Here is a 21,316-nt window from a genome sequence, read left to right as displayed (position 1 = left end):
ATCCAGAAACACGACAGAACGGTGAAGCCCAAATAAAGAGTGTGTGACAGGGAACAAATTGAAGATTTTGCTTGTTTGGCACCGACGTGTAACATAGGATAAAGGACTGGGCATTTTTGGGGGTTGGCTGACTGTTTAGAGAATGTGTCCTTGGTAAGTGGGAGTGGGGCATTCAAATCTCACTCTTTCCATTTGTTGTTGGTTGTGCAAAGTTTTTTTAACCATGAATCTAGAATTCTAAGACATAAAAGCCCAAAAAAAAAGTTTCTGTCAGCCGTAGTGTCTGGTGGCCATGCGGTTTGAGAGCTGACCTTAGATGGGAAAGGTCTGAAGTTCAAGTCCAGGTTAGGGATAAGATAGAACAAGATAGGAAAGGTTAGTTTAATAATTTAATGGGGGCGAGTGAGCTGAAGATTTGTTTCTATCCAACGGAAGCTTGAAGACGACTGCAGGGTGTGCCACCAGATACTGTGGGTTTTACTGCTTTCGATAATAAAAAAAAATAGAGCAAACATAAGGATCCGGTGGGACTCGAACCCACAATAGCGCCACTCTAGAGCCCACACCCTACCCAGTGAGCCATTTAGATTTTTACAAATAAACCACTTTGGAACTTGGACTTATCTTTCAGTTGGCACAAAGTGGTCAACTCAATGATAAATAGATTGGAGAAGCATTCAAATCCAACAGTGAGCTGGTATAGAGGTAAGGTCTTGGTCTCATAATGCTGTGGTCAGGGGTTCAAATCTCTGAACAGATTTTATTTTAGTTTGTAAGAATTGAATTTACGTAATAAGCAATTGTTTCAATTAGATAATTATTTAAATGATGGTAACAATTAATTATGTTTGATTTGATGGAGATAAATGTACTTTTCATCTCTGAAACCCAGAATCTGGAAAAGCCCCAGTCAACAGCCACCATCTTGCTTGAGTGAATCCAGTTTGTTGGCTGCTTCTGAACTTGCACTGAGGTTCTGTTACCTCATTCACTAACAGCAAAGAGCAATACTGGAACTCTGCTTGAGCAACACTCAGTGACAGCTCTTCAACCTGACTGACTGCAGTGAGCATCACTCTATAATCTCGACCTACACTTTGAGTGATGGAGACGGTGAAACAGCTCTCCCGCAACTGGGCAAATACATAAGGATCTAATGGTGCATCGGCTGAAGGATCACCACCAGAATATTGGAGACTGCAGTCCAAGAACTTCCACATCTAATGCTCAATCATCAATGTTTGGAAGAAAGAACTTGTATTTCTAGAACGCCTTTCACCACCTCAGGATGTCCCAATGAATTTCACATCCAACAAAGTATTTTTGAAATGTAACAAGTCATAATTTATTAAAATAAAGGAAAGCCACATGGGAATGAGGAACTTACATTTATAAAAGCTCCATGTACACACCTCAGCACAGTAATAACAGATTTATTTTAACACGTTACCATGGACCATTCATCGTTAATCTGTAAATCAGATGATTTTGAAAGTTCCATTTCTCATTAAAGCCCATGTTTTAGGGTCAGGATACAATCAGTCAGCTGCTTCTCCACACAGCAGCTCCATCTCAGGTAATCCACCTCGACTTCCTCCCACGTTCTGGCCACTCTCCACAGAAAGATGCTCCATCTCACCAGATAAATCAGCCTGAAAAACAAAACGTGTTTCTCCAGTTTAAATCAGTGTTGGAATTTTTAGTGCAACATGGTTTCTGGTTGTCTCTGAGCAGAGATCTTCACCTCCATTTTTACAGTGGATTTTTGTCCAATCCTTCAAGGTTCCCTCCTCATGCCATTTAAAATGTTATGGAAAAAATTACCTAAAAACTTGAACTAATTAAGTTATTTAAATTGATTTGAATCATGGTAACAATTATTCTTAGATGTATTTATTTGATGTGATGGGACCGAATGTACTTTTCAGTTCTGAAACCCAGAGCATTGCAGAGTCCCATTCAACAGCCAGCGTCTTGGTTAATCTAATCCAGTTTGTCAGCTGCTTCTTAAATTGAATTAAATTGAAGGAACTTCCATGTCATGGGACAGAGCATCCCAGTTTCGCATTCTGAAGCATGTTATGTGCAGTTGAATATTGATTGTTGAGTTTGGAGCATCAGTTCTGCACTTTGCTGTGTTGAGGCCCAGTTTCCGAACATTTCTCTGACTTTTTCTCGACAAGGAATGGCAACTAACATCAATGTGGGATTGTTGTAGCAGTTCCTCCCGTGTGCTGGCAAAATGGGCAATAAAGCCAGGCCCAACATGCAGCAATTTTGGGTAAGAATCTACATAAACATGGAATGAGAAAAGGCCATTCAGCCCATCAAGGCCATTGCACGGTTCGTGCACAATCTATCCCCTTGTGGACTCTGCCCCATCCATTAATCGGAGGGAAAGTTCTTCATGAATAATCCCTAATCCTCAAAGGTCATCAGATAAAACTCTAGAATCTTCTTCATCCACAGATCTCTGTTATTTAACCCTGGCCCACTGTCACCCCGACACTGCCCCCTGTCCCCAGCACTCTCATGTATTATTCAAACATTTCTCATTAAAAATAATTTGATACCTTCTGTGAACGTAATCTGAAAACAGTGAGGATCCAAGTGACAACGTTCCTTTAGGTTCCGATTTCACATTCCACAGTGTCTCCACGCTGCGAGAAATTCAAACAAAATTGTCAGCACATTTTATCTGTTGAAGACAGAGAGACTTTACAGAGCTGGTGAATATTACAGAAATAAACAAACTGACTTTGATTTCGAACAGGGTTTGTAAAGGTGACAGGTTCATTATTCTGTGGAATCCAGATCATTTTGAACTGAATGGGTCAGTCACCCCGCTGATCTTTCAGGCAGCAATTCCAGGCTCCACTATCTCTCGACAGATGGCACCATGATCCTTTCAATTGGCAAATGAGGGAGGATTCATTCTGAACCTGCTCGTTAGGAGGCATTTCAGATTGGCCACTGCTTGATGAAGCAACTTGCCCTGCCCCAGTACCTGGCTTCTGGAAAGCCTTCCCTGAATAAACTCCAAAATAAACTGAAATCTCACTCCATCAGAGTGCATCTTGCAATTACTCTGGGCTTTAGTAGGTTTTTACAGAAAGGCTGTAACATCGCCCGATATTATATTCATGATTTGGGCACAGAACCCTGCCCAACACATCTTCCCTGTGCTCGCCTCTTCAAACCTCTGTTTTCCTGTGAATGAAGAGTAAAATGGTAGGTCCTGGTGATACTAATTTCTGCAACAAACCATTTACTCGTCTGGCACAACAACATGGCTGTCCTTAGACGCCCTGCGTTCCTACCTTGGGGAATTTCTTTCGCTGCAGAAGTCAGTTATTCTCACTTCCATCCAGTCTCTTGCCCTGTATGTGGACAACCAGCCAGCCCTCTCTGCAAGACCTTCTTATATCCCATGTGGACAAGGAGTCTGACAAAAGGGATGATGGTGCAAGGCGAGGAGGATGGTAATAGGACAAGTAAAGAAACAAAAGATGGCTCTGGAAGAGCTGTAAATGACAACATCAGAACCATTACCAGAGCCTACTGTCCGAAACAATGGGAGCGGTGGTTGTGATCTGAAGTTACTGAAATCGATGTCGAGTCTGGAAGCTTGTAAAATGCCGAATCGAAAGGTGAGGTGCTGTTCCTCGAGCTTCTGGTGAGCTTTACTGGAACAGCGTAAGAGGCCGAGGACAGAGAGGTCAGAGTGGGAGTGGGACAGGGAATTAAAACGGCAAGCGACCGGCAGGTCAGGGTCACGCTTGCAGACTGAGCGGCGGTGATCAGCAAAGCGATCACCCAATCTGCATTTGGTCTCTCCATTGTAGAGGGGACCGCATTGTGAGCAGTGAATACAGTATAGTAAATTGAAAGAAGTACAAATAAATCGCTGTTTCACCTGGAAGGAGTGTTTGGGGCCCTGGACAGTGGGAAGTGAGGAGTTGAAAGGGCAGGTGTTGCATCTCCTGCACTCGCACGGGAAGCTGCCGTGGGGAGGAGAGGGGGTGTTGGGGTTGATAGAAGAGTGGACCAGGGTGTCATGGACGGAATGGTCCCTTCGCATGCTGAAAGGGGAGGGAGGGGGAGATGTGTTTGGTGGTGGGATCGCGCTGGAGGTGGTGGAGATGACGGAGGATGATACATTGAATGTGGAGGCTGGTGGGGTGGAAGGTGAGGACTAGGGGCACCCTATCATGCTTCTGGGGAGGGGAAGGGAGTGAGGGCAGAAGTGCGGGAAATAGGACGGACACGGTCGAGGGCCCTGTCAACTACAGTGGAGGGGAATTCTTGGTTGAAGATAAAGGAAGGCATATCGGAAGCACTGATGTGGAAGGTTGCATCGTCACAACAGATGCGACGGAGACGGAGAAACTGGGAGAAGGGAATAGAGTCCTTGCAGGAAGCGGTGTGGGAGGAAGTGTAATCAAGGTAGCTGTGGGGGTCGGTGGGCTTACAATAGATATTGGTTGACAGCCTATTCCCAGAAATGGAGATAGAGAAGTCAAGGAAGGGAAGGGAAGAGTTGGAGATGGACCATGTGAAGGCAAGGGAAGGGTGGAAATTGGAAGCAAAGTTGATGAAATTTCCCAGTCCGGGGCGAGAGCAGGAAGCGGCACCGATAGTCATCAATGTACCGGAAAAAGATTTGTTAAGGGAAGGTTGTGCCTGACTAACTTGATTGCATTTTTCGAGGAGGTGACAAGGAGGATCGATGAGGGTAGCGCAATTGATGTCGTCTGCATGGATTTTAGCAAGGCTTTTGACAAGGTCCCACATGGCAGATTGGTCAAAAAAGTGAAGACCCATGGAATCCAAGGGAATGTGGCAAATTGGATCCAAAGTTGGCTCAGTGGCAGGAAGCAAACGGTAATAGTCAACAGGTGTTTTTGCTGTTTCCAGTGGGGTTCCGCAGGGCTCGGTACGAGGTCCTTTGCTTTTTGTGGGATACATTAACGATTTGGACATAAACGTAGGGGGCATGATTGAGAAATTTGCGGATGACACAAAGATAGGCTGTGTGGTTGATAGTGAGGAGGAAAGCTGTAGACTGCAGGAAGATATCAATGGACTGGTCAGGTGGGCAGAAAATAGGCAAATGGAGTTCAATCCGGAAAAGTGTGAGATAATGCATTTGGGGAGAGCAAACAAGGCGAGGGAATACACAATAAATGGGAGGATACTGAGAGGTGTGAGAGGAAGTGAGGGACCTTGGAGTGCATGTCCACAGATCCCTGAAGGTGGCAGGACAGGTAGATAAGGTGGTTAAGAAGGCATATGGAATGCTTTCCTTTATTAGCCGAGGCATAGAATATAAAAGCAAGGATGTTATGCTGGAACTATATAAAACACCAGTTAGGCCACAGCTTGAGTACTGTGTACAGTTCTGGTCACCACATTACAGAAAGGATGGAATTGCACTGGAGAGGTTGCAGAGGAGATTTACGAGGATGTTGCCAGGACTGGAGAATTTTAGCTATGAGGAAAGATTGGACAGGCTGGGGTTGTTTTCCTTGGAACAGAGGAGGCCAAGGGGTGTTTGATTGAGGTGTATAAAATTATGAGGGGCCGAGATAGAGTGGATAGGAAGGACCGATTTCCCTTCGCGGATGGGTCAATAACCAGGGGGCATCGGTTTAAAGTGATTGGTTGAAGAACAAGAGCAGAAATGAGGAAAAAAATTTTCACCAAGGGTGGTGGGGGTCTGGAACTCACACTCTGAGAGGGTGGGAGAGGCAGAAACCCTCACCTCATTTAAAAAATACCTGGATGTGCACCTGAAGAGCCGTGATCTGCAGGGCTACGGTCCAAATGCGGGAAAGTGGGATTAGGCTGGGTGGCTCGTTTCTCAGCTGGCGCGGACACGAGGGGCCGAATGGCCTCCTTCTGTGCTGTAAATTTTCTCTGATTCTATGTGAGGGAGGGGACCTGAGAAGGACTGGAACAAGGAATGTTCCACGTATCCCACGAAAAGGCAGGCACAGCTCGGATCCATACAGGTTCCCATAGCGACACCTTGTATTTGGAGGAAGTGAGTGGAGTCAAAGGAGAAGTTGTTCAACGTAAGAACAAATTCAGCCAGGCGGAGGAGGATGGTGGTGGATGGAGACTGGTTCGGGCCCCTGTTCAAGGAAGAAGCGGAGTGGTGGGGGATGGAGGTGTAGAGGGACTGGACGTCCAGGTGAAAAGGAGACGGTTAGGGCCGGGGAACTTGAAACTGTTAAAGTGGCGGAGAGCATCAGAAGAGATCAATGTTAGCTCAAAGCAAGCACCACCTCAAGTTGGAAAGCTAAGCAATTGGGTGAGACAGTCCATCAGTCCTCATGGAGGGAATTGGAGATGTCAATCAAAGGAGTGTCGCACTTCGGGATAAATTATTAAAACAGTGTCAAACAGGCAAGTCAACATTCAGTCATCAGCAGATCAGAGGACGGATTAGTGCAAGGGATGAAATGGGATAACAGATAGACTATGGAGCTGTATGTGTCGGCTGTATGTGTGGGGAGAGGATGAGGGGAATAAAACTTGATCCTTTCACAGTGATGCAGTAAGAATTTCAGACAGAAGACCTTTAGAACATAGGAACAGGAGGAGGCCATTTAGCCCCTCGAGCCTGTTCCGCCATTCAATGAGATCATGGCTGATCTGTGACCTAACTCCACATACCCGCCTTAGCCCCATATCCCTTAATACCTTTGGTTAACAAAAATCTATCAATCTCAGATTTAAAGTGAACAATTGAGCTAACATCAACTGCCGTTTGCGGAAGAGAGTTCCAAACTTCTACCACCCTTTCTGTGTTAAAGTGATTCCTAACTTCACTCCCGAAAGTCCTGGCTCTAATTTTTAGGTTATGTCACTGAGTCCAAGACTCCCTAACCAGCGGAAATAGTTTCTCTCCATCGACCCTATTGTTCCCCTTAAGTCCTTGAAAACCTTGGTCCATCCAGTCCACCTGTCCACGGTATTACTGCATTTCTAATAACTCTGAATCCCATTTGTTGACAAGAGCCAATCTGGATCCTTTTTTTGTGTCCTTAATTTGTAAATATGACCCCTCTCGCTTAAATTCTGTGCGCGGCAGATAATCTTATTCGGATCCAATTTATCCAAACCTTTCATAATTGTCAGCACTTCTGTCCTTTCATTTATCATTTCTGTGGGCCCATTGCCAGAAGTAAAATTAAATGAAGATGCTTGACACAGTTGTGTGAGTCAGCAATCAGTGAAACAGGATTAAAATTAACTTCATTACATTCTGACCAGTCTGGTGAGGGAGGTGATGCATTATTAACAATGGTATTTCCAATTTGTTTAATTCTGCTTAAGATGTGAAACTCAGTACAGCAAGGCTGCGAGAGTTTAATGCTCCGCTGCCATCTTGTGCTTGCTTTGAATGACGAGACGCTGCGCATTCAGTCCAAGGTGTTAAAAGCCACGGTCCCGATTTTAACCCTGCCCGCACGGCTGGAATGGAGAGTTTGGTGGGGGGTGTAAAATGGCGGGCAGGCCGTTCCCACAGCGTTTGCCACCACCCCGCTATTTTAACTCCTGGGTTTTCAGGAGCGTTGGGGCTGGTGGCCACCGGCAGGCAGGGGGCGCATAAATGTTGCAATGTCAGGGTCCGATGACATCATTCGGAACCCGGGGCCAACCTCACACTGAGGTGCGTGAATCGTGGACGGTCCCGGAGCTGTTCGCAAAAGCTGGCGGAGCGCAGGATGGCGGTCAGAAGAGGCCCGGGTAAGTTCTTCACACTGGCACTTCCGGGCCCCGCAAGGAAATATTGGGCCTCCTCTGCGCCGGACTTCCCCACCCCCACCAGACCACAATCATGTCAGACCCCCCCCCGCCCCCCCCCCTACCCCCCCCCCCCTGCCCAACCCAACCCCCCCCCCCCCACCTTCCTTGTGTCCCCAGCGGCGCCCTGTTGCCACGCAGATCCCTGCTCCCCCGCTGGCCTCCCGTCGACTTTGGGCGGGAGAAATTAAAACGAGGCCCAAGAGTTAAAATGGCCCGGGATCCTCAGACTCCCACACCTGCCCCCACCCCCGCTCTTCAATTCAAGCAATGACTGGAAGTTTCAATCCTCTGCTCCTGTCCCGGGACTGACAGCATGGTTAGAATTTGGATCAACTGAACTGCAAAATACAAAAAAGGAATAACTGCAAATTCTGAATTGATCAATCCGGGTGCTGACTGACTGACTGAGTGTCCAGAAAATGCTGAAATGCACAGCTGGTCAGTCAGCATGTGTGAAGAGAAGAGGGGGGTTCTTGATATTGGGAGTGTGAAGAGAGTTTGGACTTCAAATGAAGGGTTCAGATCTCAACGACTTTTCTCTTTCCAGATGTTGATTGACCTGCTGTGAATTTCCTGCATGTTCTGTGTTGTATGTCGCAGGATTTACACGGATGGATCCCCAGCTTCTCGTAGCAGCCCTTGGTACGGTCACATTACCAACCCCAGAGGCACTGAGTTCCCCTTCAAACACAGAGAGCGCAGGTGTTCAGAACAGATCCCACGGGACTGTTCAAAGAAGAGCAGGGGAGTTCTCCCCGGTGTCCTGGGCCAATATTTATCCTTCAACCAACATCACGAGAAACAGATTATCTGATCATTATCTTTATGTTTGTGGGATCTTGCTGTGCGCAAATTGTCTGCCGCGTTTCCTACATTACAACAGTGACTACACTTCAAAAGTCCTTCATTGGCTGTGAAACGCTTTGGGACATCCTGAGGTTGTGAAAGGTGCAAAATAAATGCAAATTGCACAGAAACTTTGAAACATCGAAAACAGGAGCAAGAGTAGGCCATTCAGCCCTTCGGGTCTGCTCCGCCATTCAAAATGATCGTGGCTGCTCGTCTAACTCAGTACCCTGTTCCTGCTTTTTCCCCATATCTCTTGATCCCTTCGGCATCAAGAAATATTTCTATCTCCTTCTTGAATGCATCTAATGACTTGGCCTCCACTGCCTTCTGTGGTAGAGAATTCCACAGGTTCACCACCCTCTGAGTGAAGAAATTTCTCATCTCGGTTCTAAATAGCATACCCCGTATCCTGAGACTGTGACCCCTGGTTCTGGACTCCCCAGCCATCGGGAACATCCTCCCTGCATCTAGTCTGTCTAGTCCAGTTAGAATTTTATGTTTCGATGAGATCACCTCTCATTCTTCCAAACTCCAGTGAAGAATGCCTAGTCGATCCAATCTCTCCTCATACGTCAGTCCTGCCATCTCAGGAATCAGTCGGGTAAACCTTCGTTGCACTCCCTCCATGGCAAGGACATCCTTCCTCAGATAAGGAGACCAAAACTGCACACAATACTCCAGATGTGCTCTCACCAAGGCCCTGTACAACTGCAGTCAGAAAAGTTCTCTCTTTCTTTTCACACCTTCCCTGGAGGTTACAGGCTGTCGATCCATCTGAAATACCCACAAAGTGCAGCACTTCGATTGATACTGCCCACCGAGCGCTGCTGCCTGACACGATTCTGTCAGTCAATACTCGCTGCGGAACTGGCATTGCTGCTGAGATGAATGGTCCTCGTCGCACAGAGGGTTAGAATCGGACATTTATCGTATCTGGGCTGACCATAGGATGCTGGCGTTACTCTGGGTCATTACATGAGCTCCATTCAGATGGTCTCTCTCTGCTTCTGTATCTGCAAGGATCTGAAGGTAAGATTACCACGTCAAGAGGGAGTGGGAGAGTTTCTTTTGCTCAAAATGCTGGAGGAGGAAGATTAATAGAGCATGTTATTTTTGAACTGTGGGACCGACCAGTTTCGTCACAGTGTGTTTTTTGTGCTCACAAACGTTCCTACATATTTCTGGGACACATGTGTTTTCAGCAGCAGCCGGAAACTGAATAACTATTTTGAACTGATTTAAATGCACAGGGAAATCTCATGACTGCAAGGACCAGTAATGGAGCTCTCATTAGGGGTTCACTTTACTGCAAGCTCAGCTCCCGATCAAATCAAAATGTAAATAAAGCAAAATGATTGTTGTCAGGAAAGGTTTGAAAATACCAGGAGCTTTCTTTAGACAAGTCAGTTGTGATGTGGGACTGCGCTGCAGAGAGTTGATTTTGTGTTGGACTCGCTGCAACTTTCTCCCAAGCCCATTGAAAAGCAGCTGAATTATGCTTCGAGTAATTGGACTGAAGAGACTTTACTGTGCATGTCTATGCTGGCAGGTTGAACCATTGTATATTGCTCGCCCAGCCGTTTGCCAGTGACAGGCACAGTGGCGGTCACTCTGGGGTTTGATTGTACATGTCAAGTGGCTGTAATTAGCTCGAATAGATTAAGCTGCTTGGTGCTTTCCCCCTCTCAAAACCAACTGATCACACTGGACATGTCGTTTCTGAACTTCATGACGCATGTTTTTGGGGTAAATGTCTGATTGCTGATTTTACTAAGTGGATGCCCATATACACAAGCTTTCATACGAAGCATGGCCTTTACACAAAGCCTAACAGGGACTGTACAGACGCAAGACGCTGACTGTACAGATACAAGACGCTGACTGCGCAGATGCAACAGCCTGGATGTCCCTTTGTTGCAGAACCTGGGCACCTCTTCGGGAGAGGCCATTCTGCCCACCACAGAGCTGCAACCGTGACTCCGGCTGATGTTTCAGGTTTCAGGGTAATTTGCGGTTTCTGGGAATAAAGGCACCGAGGTGTCTCCGACTGATGACTTTGTGACTGATTGCATAGGCTTGTTGGCCCTTGAACCTTCAACTGGCCCTTCCGCCACAAACACCAGCGGTGGGAAATCCTGGAAGTTGGAGGGGAAGAGCGGGAATCCAGCAGAGCAGCTTCTAATTTTCCACCCATACCCACTCGGGTTATGCTTGGGAGCAAGAGTAACTGGAGCAGCAAATCTCAGCCAAGGATCCCGTTCACCAGCAGATTGCGCTACGGATAATTAACCAGGGTTGGCGTGGTCGCTGGACCGTTGAATCATTTGGTTTATGCTCTGAGCTCGGAGTTCCTCACCTCAACTGTTGGGGAATGGGAGCCCAGTGCCTTTCCCTTCTGCTGGCACTGCTATCATTCGCTGGAAGAAGTTTAATTAATGGCCTTCAATTAATGCAGGGAGCTAACCCAATGAGGTGGATAGAGAAAGGGCAAGGGCAGAAAGAAACAAGGACGTGATTAATAACCAAAGTGAGCATGGAGTAAAACTCCTCCTGTCCAATAATAACTCAGTGAAAAGAACTGGCATGAGCACAAAATGGGATTTCCCTTTTTATATTCACAACAGCTTTTTCACTAAAATTCTAGACAGGAGCAATTTCATTTAAGGAACACCTTAAATCATAGACTTGTGGAATGTATTATAAATAATACCACAGTGTAAATAACTCATCACAATATATTAATAACACCTGTCGGTTTATAGGATGGTAGAACACTTAATTGGCTGCATTATTTATAACACTCAGTTTATATATCAATAAATAATATTCTCAATATATGTTGTATTTCACCACCAGCATGTATTATAAAATAACACAATCACCACCTGCTCTGTAATCACATTGTCAGTATACACTAAAAATTAACACAATGAAATGCAAAACATACAGATTTGATTATCAGGTAAGTTTACTGATCCCATTCTCTCAGTGGGAGGCCTGAGATCGATAGATTTTTATTCGGCATGGGTATTAAGGGATATGGAGCCACGGTGGGTAAATGGAGTTAATGGAGATACAGACCAGCCATGATCTAATTGAATGGCGGAACAGGCTCGAGGGGCTGAATGGCCTCTTCCTGTTCCTATGATCAGAGGTTCTCACTGGGAGTGCAGGATCACTGAATTAATTCTCACGTTGGACCATTATCTGCGTACATTTAAATCAACAATATTTGCTTTTTGTTTTATCACATTTAATTAGCAGATTCTGCTTTCCAACCAAGGAGGTGAGGGCAGGTTATGCATGGACGTAACAAAGGTTGGATTTATTTTTAAGCTTGGGAAAGGAATTAAAACCTGGACTATCGCCTTATTTATGCTTGACTTTCGGGTGCAACAGTGCGTTGATCTCGACATGCAGTGGGCTGGCCACAAATGGTGTGGATGCACTTGCTTGGAAAGTGCCTTTGGCAGCATTGATTGGGTTTCTGTCAGTGCTGGTAACAAGTAGACAAGTGCAGCCGAGCATAAAGGGCGTCATCCTGAGCTTAATTATGAGAGGAGCCCTCAATATGAGAATCAGTGTTGCATCCTGCAGTTTGGAAATGTCACCCTTCTCTGTGGAACGGCCATGTCATCCATGATAGACTTGGGTTCTCACAGGCGGTGTTGTCACCTGGAGGTCGGTCCCTGCACACAGACCTTCAACACCTGGAGGTCTGTCCCTGCACACAGACCTTCAACACCTGGAGGTCTGTCCCTGCACACAGACCTTCAACACCTGGAAGTCTGTCCCTGCACACAGACCTTCAACACCTGGAGGTCGGCCCCTGCACACAGACCTTCAACACCTGGAGGTCTGTCCCTGCACACAGACCTTCAACACCTGGAGGTCGGTCCCTGCACACAGACCTTCAACACCTGGAGGTCGGTCCCTGCACACAGACCTTCAACACCTGGAGGTCTGTCCCTGCACACAGACCTTCAACACCTGGAGGTCGGCCCCTGCACACAGACCTTCAACACCTGGAGGTCGGCCCCTGCACACAGACCTTCAACACCTGGAGGTCGGTCCCTGCACACAGACCTTCAACACCTGGAGGTCTGTCCCTGCACACAGACCTTCAACACCTGGAGGTCGGCCCCTGCACACAGACCTTCAACACCTGGAGGTCGGCCCCTGCACACAGACCTTCAACACCTGGAGGTCGGTCCCTGCACACAGACCTTCAACACCTGGAGGTCGGTCCCTGCACACAGACCTTCAACACCTGGAGGTCGGTCCCTGCACACAGACCTTCAACACCTGGAGGTCGGTCCCTGCACACAGACCTTCAACACCTGGAGGTCGGTCCCTGCACACAGACCTTCAACATCTGGAGGTCGGCCCCTGCACACAGACCTTCAACACCTGGAGGTCTGCCCCTGCACACAGACCTTCAACACCTGGAGGTCTGTCCCTGCACACAGACCTTCAACACCTGGAGGTCTGCCCCTGCACACAGACCTTCAACATCTGGAGGTCGGCCCCTGCACACAGACCTTCAACACCTGGAGGTCGGTCCCTGCACACAGACCTTCAACACCTGGAGGTCGGTCCCTGCACACAGACCTTCAACATCTGGAAGTCTGCCCCTGCACACAGACCTTCAACACCTGGAGGTCTGCCCCTGCACACAGACATTCAACGCCTGGAGGTCGGTCCCTGCACACAGACCTTCAACACCTGGAGGTCGGTCCCTGCACACAGACGTTCAACACCTGGAGGTCGGTCCCTGCACACAGATGTTCAAATCCAGGGGGCCTTTTTCATGATGATATTTTTGGAATCTCTGTGCTCATCAAAACAAGCAACGTTTGCCATTTCAAACACCCAGGTTCAGCATAGAACCTCACAGCACAGAAGGAGGCCATTCGGCCCATCGTGCTTGTGCCAGCTCTCTGAAAGAGCTGTCCAATTAATCCCAATCTCCTGCTCTTGCCCCACAGCCTTGTCATTTTTTTCCTTTTCAAGTATTTATCCAATTCCCTTTTGAAAGTTATTATTGAATCTGCTTCCACCACCCTTTTAGGCAGTGTATCCCAGATCAGAACAACACACTGCATTAAAAAAAATTCTCCGAATCTCCCCTCTGGTTCTTTTGTCAATTATCTTAAATCGGTGTCCTCTGGTTACCGACCCTCCTGCCTGTGAAAGCAGAAGATCGCCCTTTAACCTTCTGTGCTCAAAAGAGAACAATTGCAGCTTCGCTGGTCTCTCCATGTAACTGAATATAACACACTGATGTTTGAGAACTGCACTGCATGCAAAGAACAGAGACTGATTCTTCTCTGAAACATAATGTTACGTAAGCCTATAAAATATAATGCATTGTGCTGTTTTCAGTCATCTTGAGTAAAGACTTGGGCAAGGCCGACTTCAATGGGATGAGACAGAGACTGTCCACAGTAAACTGGGCAAATCTGTTAATGGGTAAAACGACTGATGATCAGTGGGAAATGTTCAAAGAAACATTTAACGTGATACAGAATCGGTTTATACCCCTGAGGGGCAAGAACTCTACTTGTCAAAAAAAAAGCCATGGACAACTAAAGAGGTAAAGGACTGTATAAGACATAAGGAAAGGGTATCCAAAAAGGCAAAAAATGGCACAGATCCTGCCGAATGGGAAAGATACAAAGATCAACAAAGGGTCACAAAACAGATAGTAAGGGCTACAAAAAGAGTATGAAAAGAAACTTGCAAGGGACATCAAAACCAATACGAAGAACTTTTATAGTTGTATTAGGAAAAAGAGGGTGGTCAGGAGCAGTGTTGGCCCCTTAAAAACTGAAAGTGGGGATATTGTCATTGACAATGGGGAAATGGCAGACATGTTGAATAATTACTTTGTGTCAGTATTTACAGTCGAAAAAGAGGATAGCATGCCGGAAATCCCAAGAAAACTAATATTGAATCGGGGACAGGGACTCAATAAAATTAACATAAGTAAGCAACAGTAATGAAGAAAATAATAGCACTAAAGAGCGATAAATCCCCAGGACCAGATGGTTTCCATCCCAGGGTTTGAAAGGAAGTAGGTGAGCACATTGCAGATGCCCGAACCATAATCTTTCAAAGTTCTCGAGATTGGAAAATTGCACATGTCACTCTGCTTTTTAAGAAAGGAGGGAAACCAGTGAATTATAGACCAGTTAGCCTAACATCTCTTGTGGAGAAAATGCTGGAGTCTATAATTAAGGTTAGGGTGACTGAACACCGAGAATTTTCAGTTAATCAGAGAGAGTCAGCATGGATTTGTGAAAGGTTGGTCATGCCTGACAAACCTGACTGAATTTTTTGAAGAGGTGACTCAAGTAAAGGACAGGGGAATGTCAACGGATGTTATTTATATGGACTTCCAGAAGGCATTTGATAAAGTCCCACAGAAGAGACTGTTAACTAAGATAGAAGCCCATGGAATCGAGAGAAAAATACGGACTTGGTTAGGAAGTTGGCTGAGCGAGAGAGTAGGGATAATGGGTAGGTGCTCACATTGGCAGGATGTGACTAGTGGAGTCCCGCAGGGATTTGTCCTGGGGCCTCAATTATTCACAATATTTATTAACGACTTAGATGAAGGCATAGAAAGTCTCATATCTAAGTTTGCCGATGACACAAAGATTGTTGGCATTGTGAGCAGTGTAGATGAAAACATAAAATTACAAAGGGATATTGATAGATTTGGTGAATGGGCAAAACTGTGGCAAATGGAATTCAATGTAGACAAATGTGAGGTCATCCATTTTGGACCAAAAAAGGATAGAACAGGGTACTTTCTAAATGGTAAAAAGTTAAAAACAGTGGATGTCCAAAGGGACCGAGGGGTTCAGGTACATCGATCATTGAAGTGTCATGAACAGGTGCAGAAAATAATCAATAAGGCTAATGGAATGCTGGCCTTTATATCTGGAGGACTAGAGTACAAGGGGGCAGAAGTTATGCTGCAGCCATACAAAACCCTGGTTAGACCGCACCTGGAGTACTGTGAGCAGTTCTGGGCACCGCAGCTTCAGAAGGACATACTGGCCTTGGAGGGAGTGCAGCGTAGGTTTACTAGAATGATACCCGGACTTCAAGGGTTAAGTTACGAGGAGAGATTACACAAATTGGGGTTGTGTTCTCTAGAGTTTAGAAGGTTAAGGGGTGATCTGATCGAAGTTTAAGATATTAAGGGGAACAGATAGGGTGGATAGAGAGAAACTATTTCCGCTGGTTGGGGATTCCAGGAGTAGGAGGCACAGTCTAAAAATTAGAGCCAGACCTTTCAGGAGTGAGATTAGAAAACATTTCTACACACAAAGGGTGGTAGAAGTTTGGAACTCTCTTCCGCAAATGGCAATTGATGCTAGCTCAATTGCTAATTTTAAATGTGAGATAGATAGCTTTTTGCCAACCAAAGGTATTAAGGGATATGGGCCAAAAGCAGGTATATGGAGTTAGATCACAGATCAGCCATGATCTTATAAATTGGCGGAGGGGCTCGAGGAGCTGAATGGCCTTCTCCTGTTCCTATACTCCTCTCTCCTCCCACCCCCTATTCTTGTAACTACCATCAAGTAGTCAGGTGTAGAACATTAAGCTCTCTTCTGTGCCTCAGCACAGCATCCCAACCTCAACCTCAGTACGGTTAGAGGCAATTTAGTGCAAGGAACTAGGTTGAGACCAGTTAAACTCATTCAATGTTGGGCCCCAACAGCCAGTAGACAGACTGGGGAGATTTTTATTCCATCAGTCTGGATTTGATCTGAACCCAGGTCCAAGAAGTGAAAGAACGTGTCTATTTGGGTTCCGCCAGGACCACTCGGCTCCAGACCTCATTACAGCCTTGGTCCAAACATGGACAAAAGAGCTGAATTCCAGAGGTGAGGTGAGAGCGACTGCCCTTGACATCAAGGCAGCATTTGACCGAATGTGGCACCAAGGAGCCTTAGTAAAATTGAAGTCAATGGGAATCAGGGGGAAAACTCTCCAGTGGTTGGAGTCATACCTAGCACAAAGGAAGATGGTAGTGGTTTTTGGAGGCCAATCATCTCAGCCCCAGGACATTGCTGCAGGAGTTCCTCAGGGCAGTGTCCTTGGCCCAACCATCTTCAGCTGCTTCATCAATGACTTTCCCTCCATCATAAGGTCAGAAATGGGGATGTTTGCTGATGATTGCAGTGTTCAGTTCCATACGCAACTCCTCAAGTAATGAAGCAGTTCGAGCCCGCATGCAGCCAGACCTGGACAACATCCAGGCTTGGGCTCATAAGTGGCAAGTAACATTCGCACCAGACAAGTGCCAGGCAATGACCATCTCCAACAAGAGAGAGTTAAACCACCTCCCTTTGACATTCAACGGCATTACCATCGCCGAATCCCCCACCATCAACACCCTGGGGGTCACCATTGACCAGAAATTTAACTGGACCAGCCACATAAATATTGTGGCTACAAGAGCAGGTCAGAGGCTGGGTATTCTGTGGCGAGTGACTCGCCTCCTGACTCCACAAAGCCTTTCCACCATCTACAAGGCACAAGTCAGGAGTGTGATGGAATACTCTCCACTTGCCTGGATGAGTGCAGCTCCAACAACACTCAAGAAGCTCGACACCATCCAGGACAAAGCAGCCAACTTGATTGGACCCCATCCACCACCCTAAACATTCATTCCCTTCACCACCGGCACACTGTGGCTACAGTGTGTACCATCCACAGGATGCACTGCAGCAACTCGCCAAGGCTTCTTCGAGAGCACCTCCCAAACCCGTGACCTCTACCACCAAGAAGGACAAGGGCAGCAGGTACATGGGAACAACACCACCTGCACGTTCCTCTCCAAGTCACACACCATCCCGACTTGGAAATATATCGCCGTTCCTTCATCGTCGCTGGGTCAAAATCCTGGAACGCCCTACCAAACAGCAGTGTGGGAGAACCTTCACCACACGGACTGCAGCGGTTCAAGAAGGCGGCTCACCACCACCTTCTCAAGGGGCAATTAGGGATGGGCAATAAATGCCGGCCTCGCCAGCGACGCCCACATCCCATGAATGAATAAAAAAGAACCCACATGACCACTCAATAAAAGTCCAGGGTTAACAATCGGTTGTGGGATAACAGGATACTGTTTTCATGGAGACGTTAACCTGTGTATTTTAAACAAGTTAACACCTCTCCTAAAATAGCTTGTGCACTGATATTTCAGGGCAATACTGAATTCGAGTTTCTGAAGCAGGTCTTTCGCCCCGGTTCTCTCGGGAGGCACAGCATTCATGGAGCCTGTGGAGTTTTGCAATGTTGGAGATGCTGAACAATGTCTTCAAAACTCAATGATGAACACTTCACAATTCACCATGAGCGTTTCCCTGACTTTGTGGACTCTGAGTGAGCTCTGCAGCCCGTGAAAATGCACAGGGAGACCTCTCACTTTTCCTCCCTGTCCAACAAAACAACTTCTCCAAGACTTTCGTGTGCTCCAATCAGCCATCAGGCTCAAGAGCATCCGGTTCAAAGGAGCAGATTATTTCAGGCTGGCAAGTGTCAGAAAATGACCACATTCGGCAAAATCTGTCCCAAACTATTGGCGACAATTGGACTGAGACATCTCAAACTGCTGCTTCGTTTCTGTTCTCCGCTTGGGGCAATTCGCAACGTGTTGAAGACACTGCAAAAAAAAAAGGGGAAAGTTGTTGACCTGAACACCCTTTCTCAATGTGGGAAATGTTCAGCCTCTGACATCATGTCCTCCGAGGTCATGGAAGAAGCCAACACAACAGAACCCAGGTTAAAAACAAGCCCCACACACGACACATGTTGAGCAGGCAATGAAACGACAGCCAGCAGTCTCTCCACTCCAGAAATCAGACCACACGCTGTCCCTGCAAGTTGCGTCTCCTTCAACAAACGTTGTGTGAAGCTCAGAAACTCACCATTCGAAGGGCAGAGACTATAATATTTCTTTTCCGATTATTGTCTTGACCTATGAAAATATCCCTTCGAGTTGCCTGCTCTGAATTGAGTGACTTTTTTTTTTCCCCTTCTGAACCCGGGACTCCATGCGAGCTGATTTCAAGCTGTCTCCGACTCCAATCGACATTCCTCCAATGAATTACAAGAAGTCAAGGACCCAGCTCACGGCTGAAAGGCACACATCAGCACAGAACACACAAAACATTTATTTACCCGTGACTTTTGGAATGAATGTGGTGTTTTCTTTTTTTAAAAAAGCAATTTGTATTCATATCTACGAATGAGATCTTGTGGGAATGAGCTGGAACTGTCCAATTTTCGTAATTCTGTAAGCTTGATGAATTCATCGCAATGACTTTGTGTGAATGAAATGACACTTTTAACATTTCATCCAGTGCATGCCCAGATTTCAATCGATTATTTCTCGAACCTCCGTTCAAGGGATTTCAAGTGGCAACTAATCGGGTGTGACAGCTGGACCACACTCCAAAGGGAAAGTATTGATTTTCAGAGATCGTTAAAATCACAATGTCGATCAGTTGGATTCAATTTGAAGTTATTTAAAGGGGCAGTGTTGGCCTGGTCATAAAGCATCTTGTGAGATAGGTATGCAGACGCAGATGTAGAGATATGAAGACACTGAATCAGCAATTGCGACCAGTCTGCCAATCTTCCCATGCTCACCACTGAAGAATGGTTTTGGGCAGTTGTCAATGGAAAAGATACCCAGGCAGGGTGTAAAACGGGTGTGCTGATTCTCCATTGCCCATTCGGCCTTCCTGGCCAAGACCAATCCCATCCCCATTGACTCTTGTTGGTGTGAGGAGTTTGGTTTCAAGGACCCCTTCGCTCCCTCAGACCAAGCAGTCATTCCTCAAGTGTGGGTCTTGACAGACGGGGCAAGACCACTGGGCAAATACCTGGTGACGGGGATATTCTCACTGACCAGCAGCCTTTGGTAACAAAGAATGTTGTTAGAATTCAGCCCTGATCCATCACTATTAACTTGCAAGGTGCAGTTTCCGTAAGCAGTTCTGCGTTTCCTACAAACTGAAACACCTTACGTGTGACATGAGTAGGATAGTACGCGACAGGACTCATAATTCCCCTTTCGCCACAATATTTGGCACTGGGAGCTGCCCGCCACATTCTCCTGCCCACTTCAATAAGTGTGGTCAATGTCACACTGTCAGACCAGGCTAAATTAATCGTCAAATTTATTTAGATGTGAGATAACCACGGAAACAGCAAAAAAAATAGAAGTGCAATACTTGACTTCCACAATGCATAAACTGTTTCAAAAACAACAATGTCCCCTCCACCTCTCCACCTCCCTCTCCTCCTTGAAGACATTCCTTAAATCCAGCTCTTTGATAAACCTTTGGGTCACCCTTCTGAACATCTCTTTCTTTGGTTCGAGGTCTGTTTGTCTCAATGGCTCTGTGAAGCACCTTGGGACGATTTCCTACATTCGAGGCACGATATAAATGTAAGTTGCTGCTGAATATTTGTAAGTTCTTTCAGTAATTTTTGAATGTCGTCTCTGATGAAACAGAGCCTTGCTTCACTGTGTCTTGTGGAATGTAGAACCTTCCGCGATTCCAAAGACACGTTTCAACATCCAAGATAAGACAATTAGGGCATTCATCATTTCTACCATACCAGGAGATAACAACAATAACTTGCATTTATATAGCACCTTTAACATAGTCAAAGGTCCCAAGGTGCTTCACAGGAGCGTTAGAAACAAAATTTGACACCGAGCCACATAAGGAGATATTAGAACAGGTGACCAAAAGCTTAGTCAAAGAGGTAGGTTTTAAGGAGCGTCTTAAAAGAGGAGAGAGAGGCAGAGAGGGTTAGGGAGGGAATTCCAGAGCTTAGGGCCGAGGCAGCTGAAGGCACGGCCGCCAATGGTGGAGCAAAGAAAACCAGGGATGCGCAAGAGGCAAGAGTTGGAGGAGTGCAGAGATCTCGGAGGATTTCGAGGGCTGGAGGAGGTTACAAAGATAGGGAGAGGTGAGGCCATGGAGGGATTTGAAAACAAGGATGAGAATTTTAAAATCAAGGCGTTCCCGGACTGGGAGCCAATGTAGGTCAGCGAGCACAGGGGGTGATGGGTGAACGGGACTTGGTGCGAGTTAGGATACGGGCAGCAGAGTTTTGGATGATCTCAAGTTTATGGAGAGTGGAAGATGGGAGGCCGTCCAGGACAGCATTGGAATAGTCAAGTCTAGAGGTAACAAAGGCGTGGTTGAGGGTTTCAGCAGCAGATGAGCTGAGGCAGGGGCGGAGATGGGTGATGTCACGGAGGTGCAGGTAGGCGGTCTTGGTGATGGAGCGGACATGTGGTTGGAAGCACACCTCAGGGTCAATCAGCATGCTAAGGTCACGAAAGGTCTGGTTCAGTCCAGACGGTGGCCAGGGAGAGGGATGGAGTCGGTGGCTAGGGAACAGAGTTTGTGGCGGGGACCAAAGACAATGGCTTCAGTTTTCCCAATATTTAGTTGGAGGAAATTTTTGCTTCTCCAGTTCTGGATGTTGGACAAGCAGTGTGACAAACGAAAGACAATGGAGGGGTCGAGAGAGCTGGTGGTGAGGTAGAGGTGGGTGTCGTCAGCGTACATGTGGAATCTGACGCTGTGTTTTTGGATGA

At 46.6% G+C, this 21,316-nt stretch overlaps 1 protein-coding gene and 1 long non-coding RNA gene across 7 annotated transcripts in view; one reads left to right on the top strand and one right to left on the bottom strand.

The window, feature by feature from the left end:
- Positions 1-1,342: 1,342 nt before the first annotated feature.
- On the bottom strand, positions 1,343-18,780 carry LOC137335816 (uncharacterized). Its single transcript, XR_010966501.1, has 3 exons — positions 18,621-18,780; positions 2,574-2,660; positions 1,343-1,652 (listed from the first exon to the last, which is right to left on the bottom strand). It is a non-coding gene; the product is annotated as an uncharacterized lncRNA (long non-coding RNA).
- slc4a5a (solute carrier family 4 member 5a) overlaps positions 18,271-21,316 on the top strand; it is an 85,453-nt gene continuing 82,407 nt past the window's right edge. For 3 of the 6 annotated variants that reach the window (XM_068001261.1, XM_068001258.1, XM_068001262.1), the window contains exon 1: positions 18,271-20,149. In XM_068001261.1, coding sequence (XP_067857362.1) covers positions 20,148-20,149 — 2 coding nt within the window. In that variant the 5' untranslated portion in view covers positions 18,271-20,147. The remainder of the gene's footprint in view (positions 20,150-21,316) is intronic. The other 3 variants (XM_068001265.1, XM_068001263.1, XM_068001259.1) reach the window with 2 other exon arrangements.

Source organism: Heptranchias perlo, chromosome 20, assembly GCF_035084215.1.
Source record: "Heptranchias perlo isolate sHepPer1 chromosome 20, sHepPer1.hap1, whole genome shotgun sequence".
Lineage (NCBI taxonomy): Eukaryota > Metazoa > Chordata > Chondrichthyes > Hexanchiformes > Hexanchidae > Heptranchias > Heptranchias perlo.
This window is presented reverse-complemented; position numbering and strand designations above follow the sequence as displayed.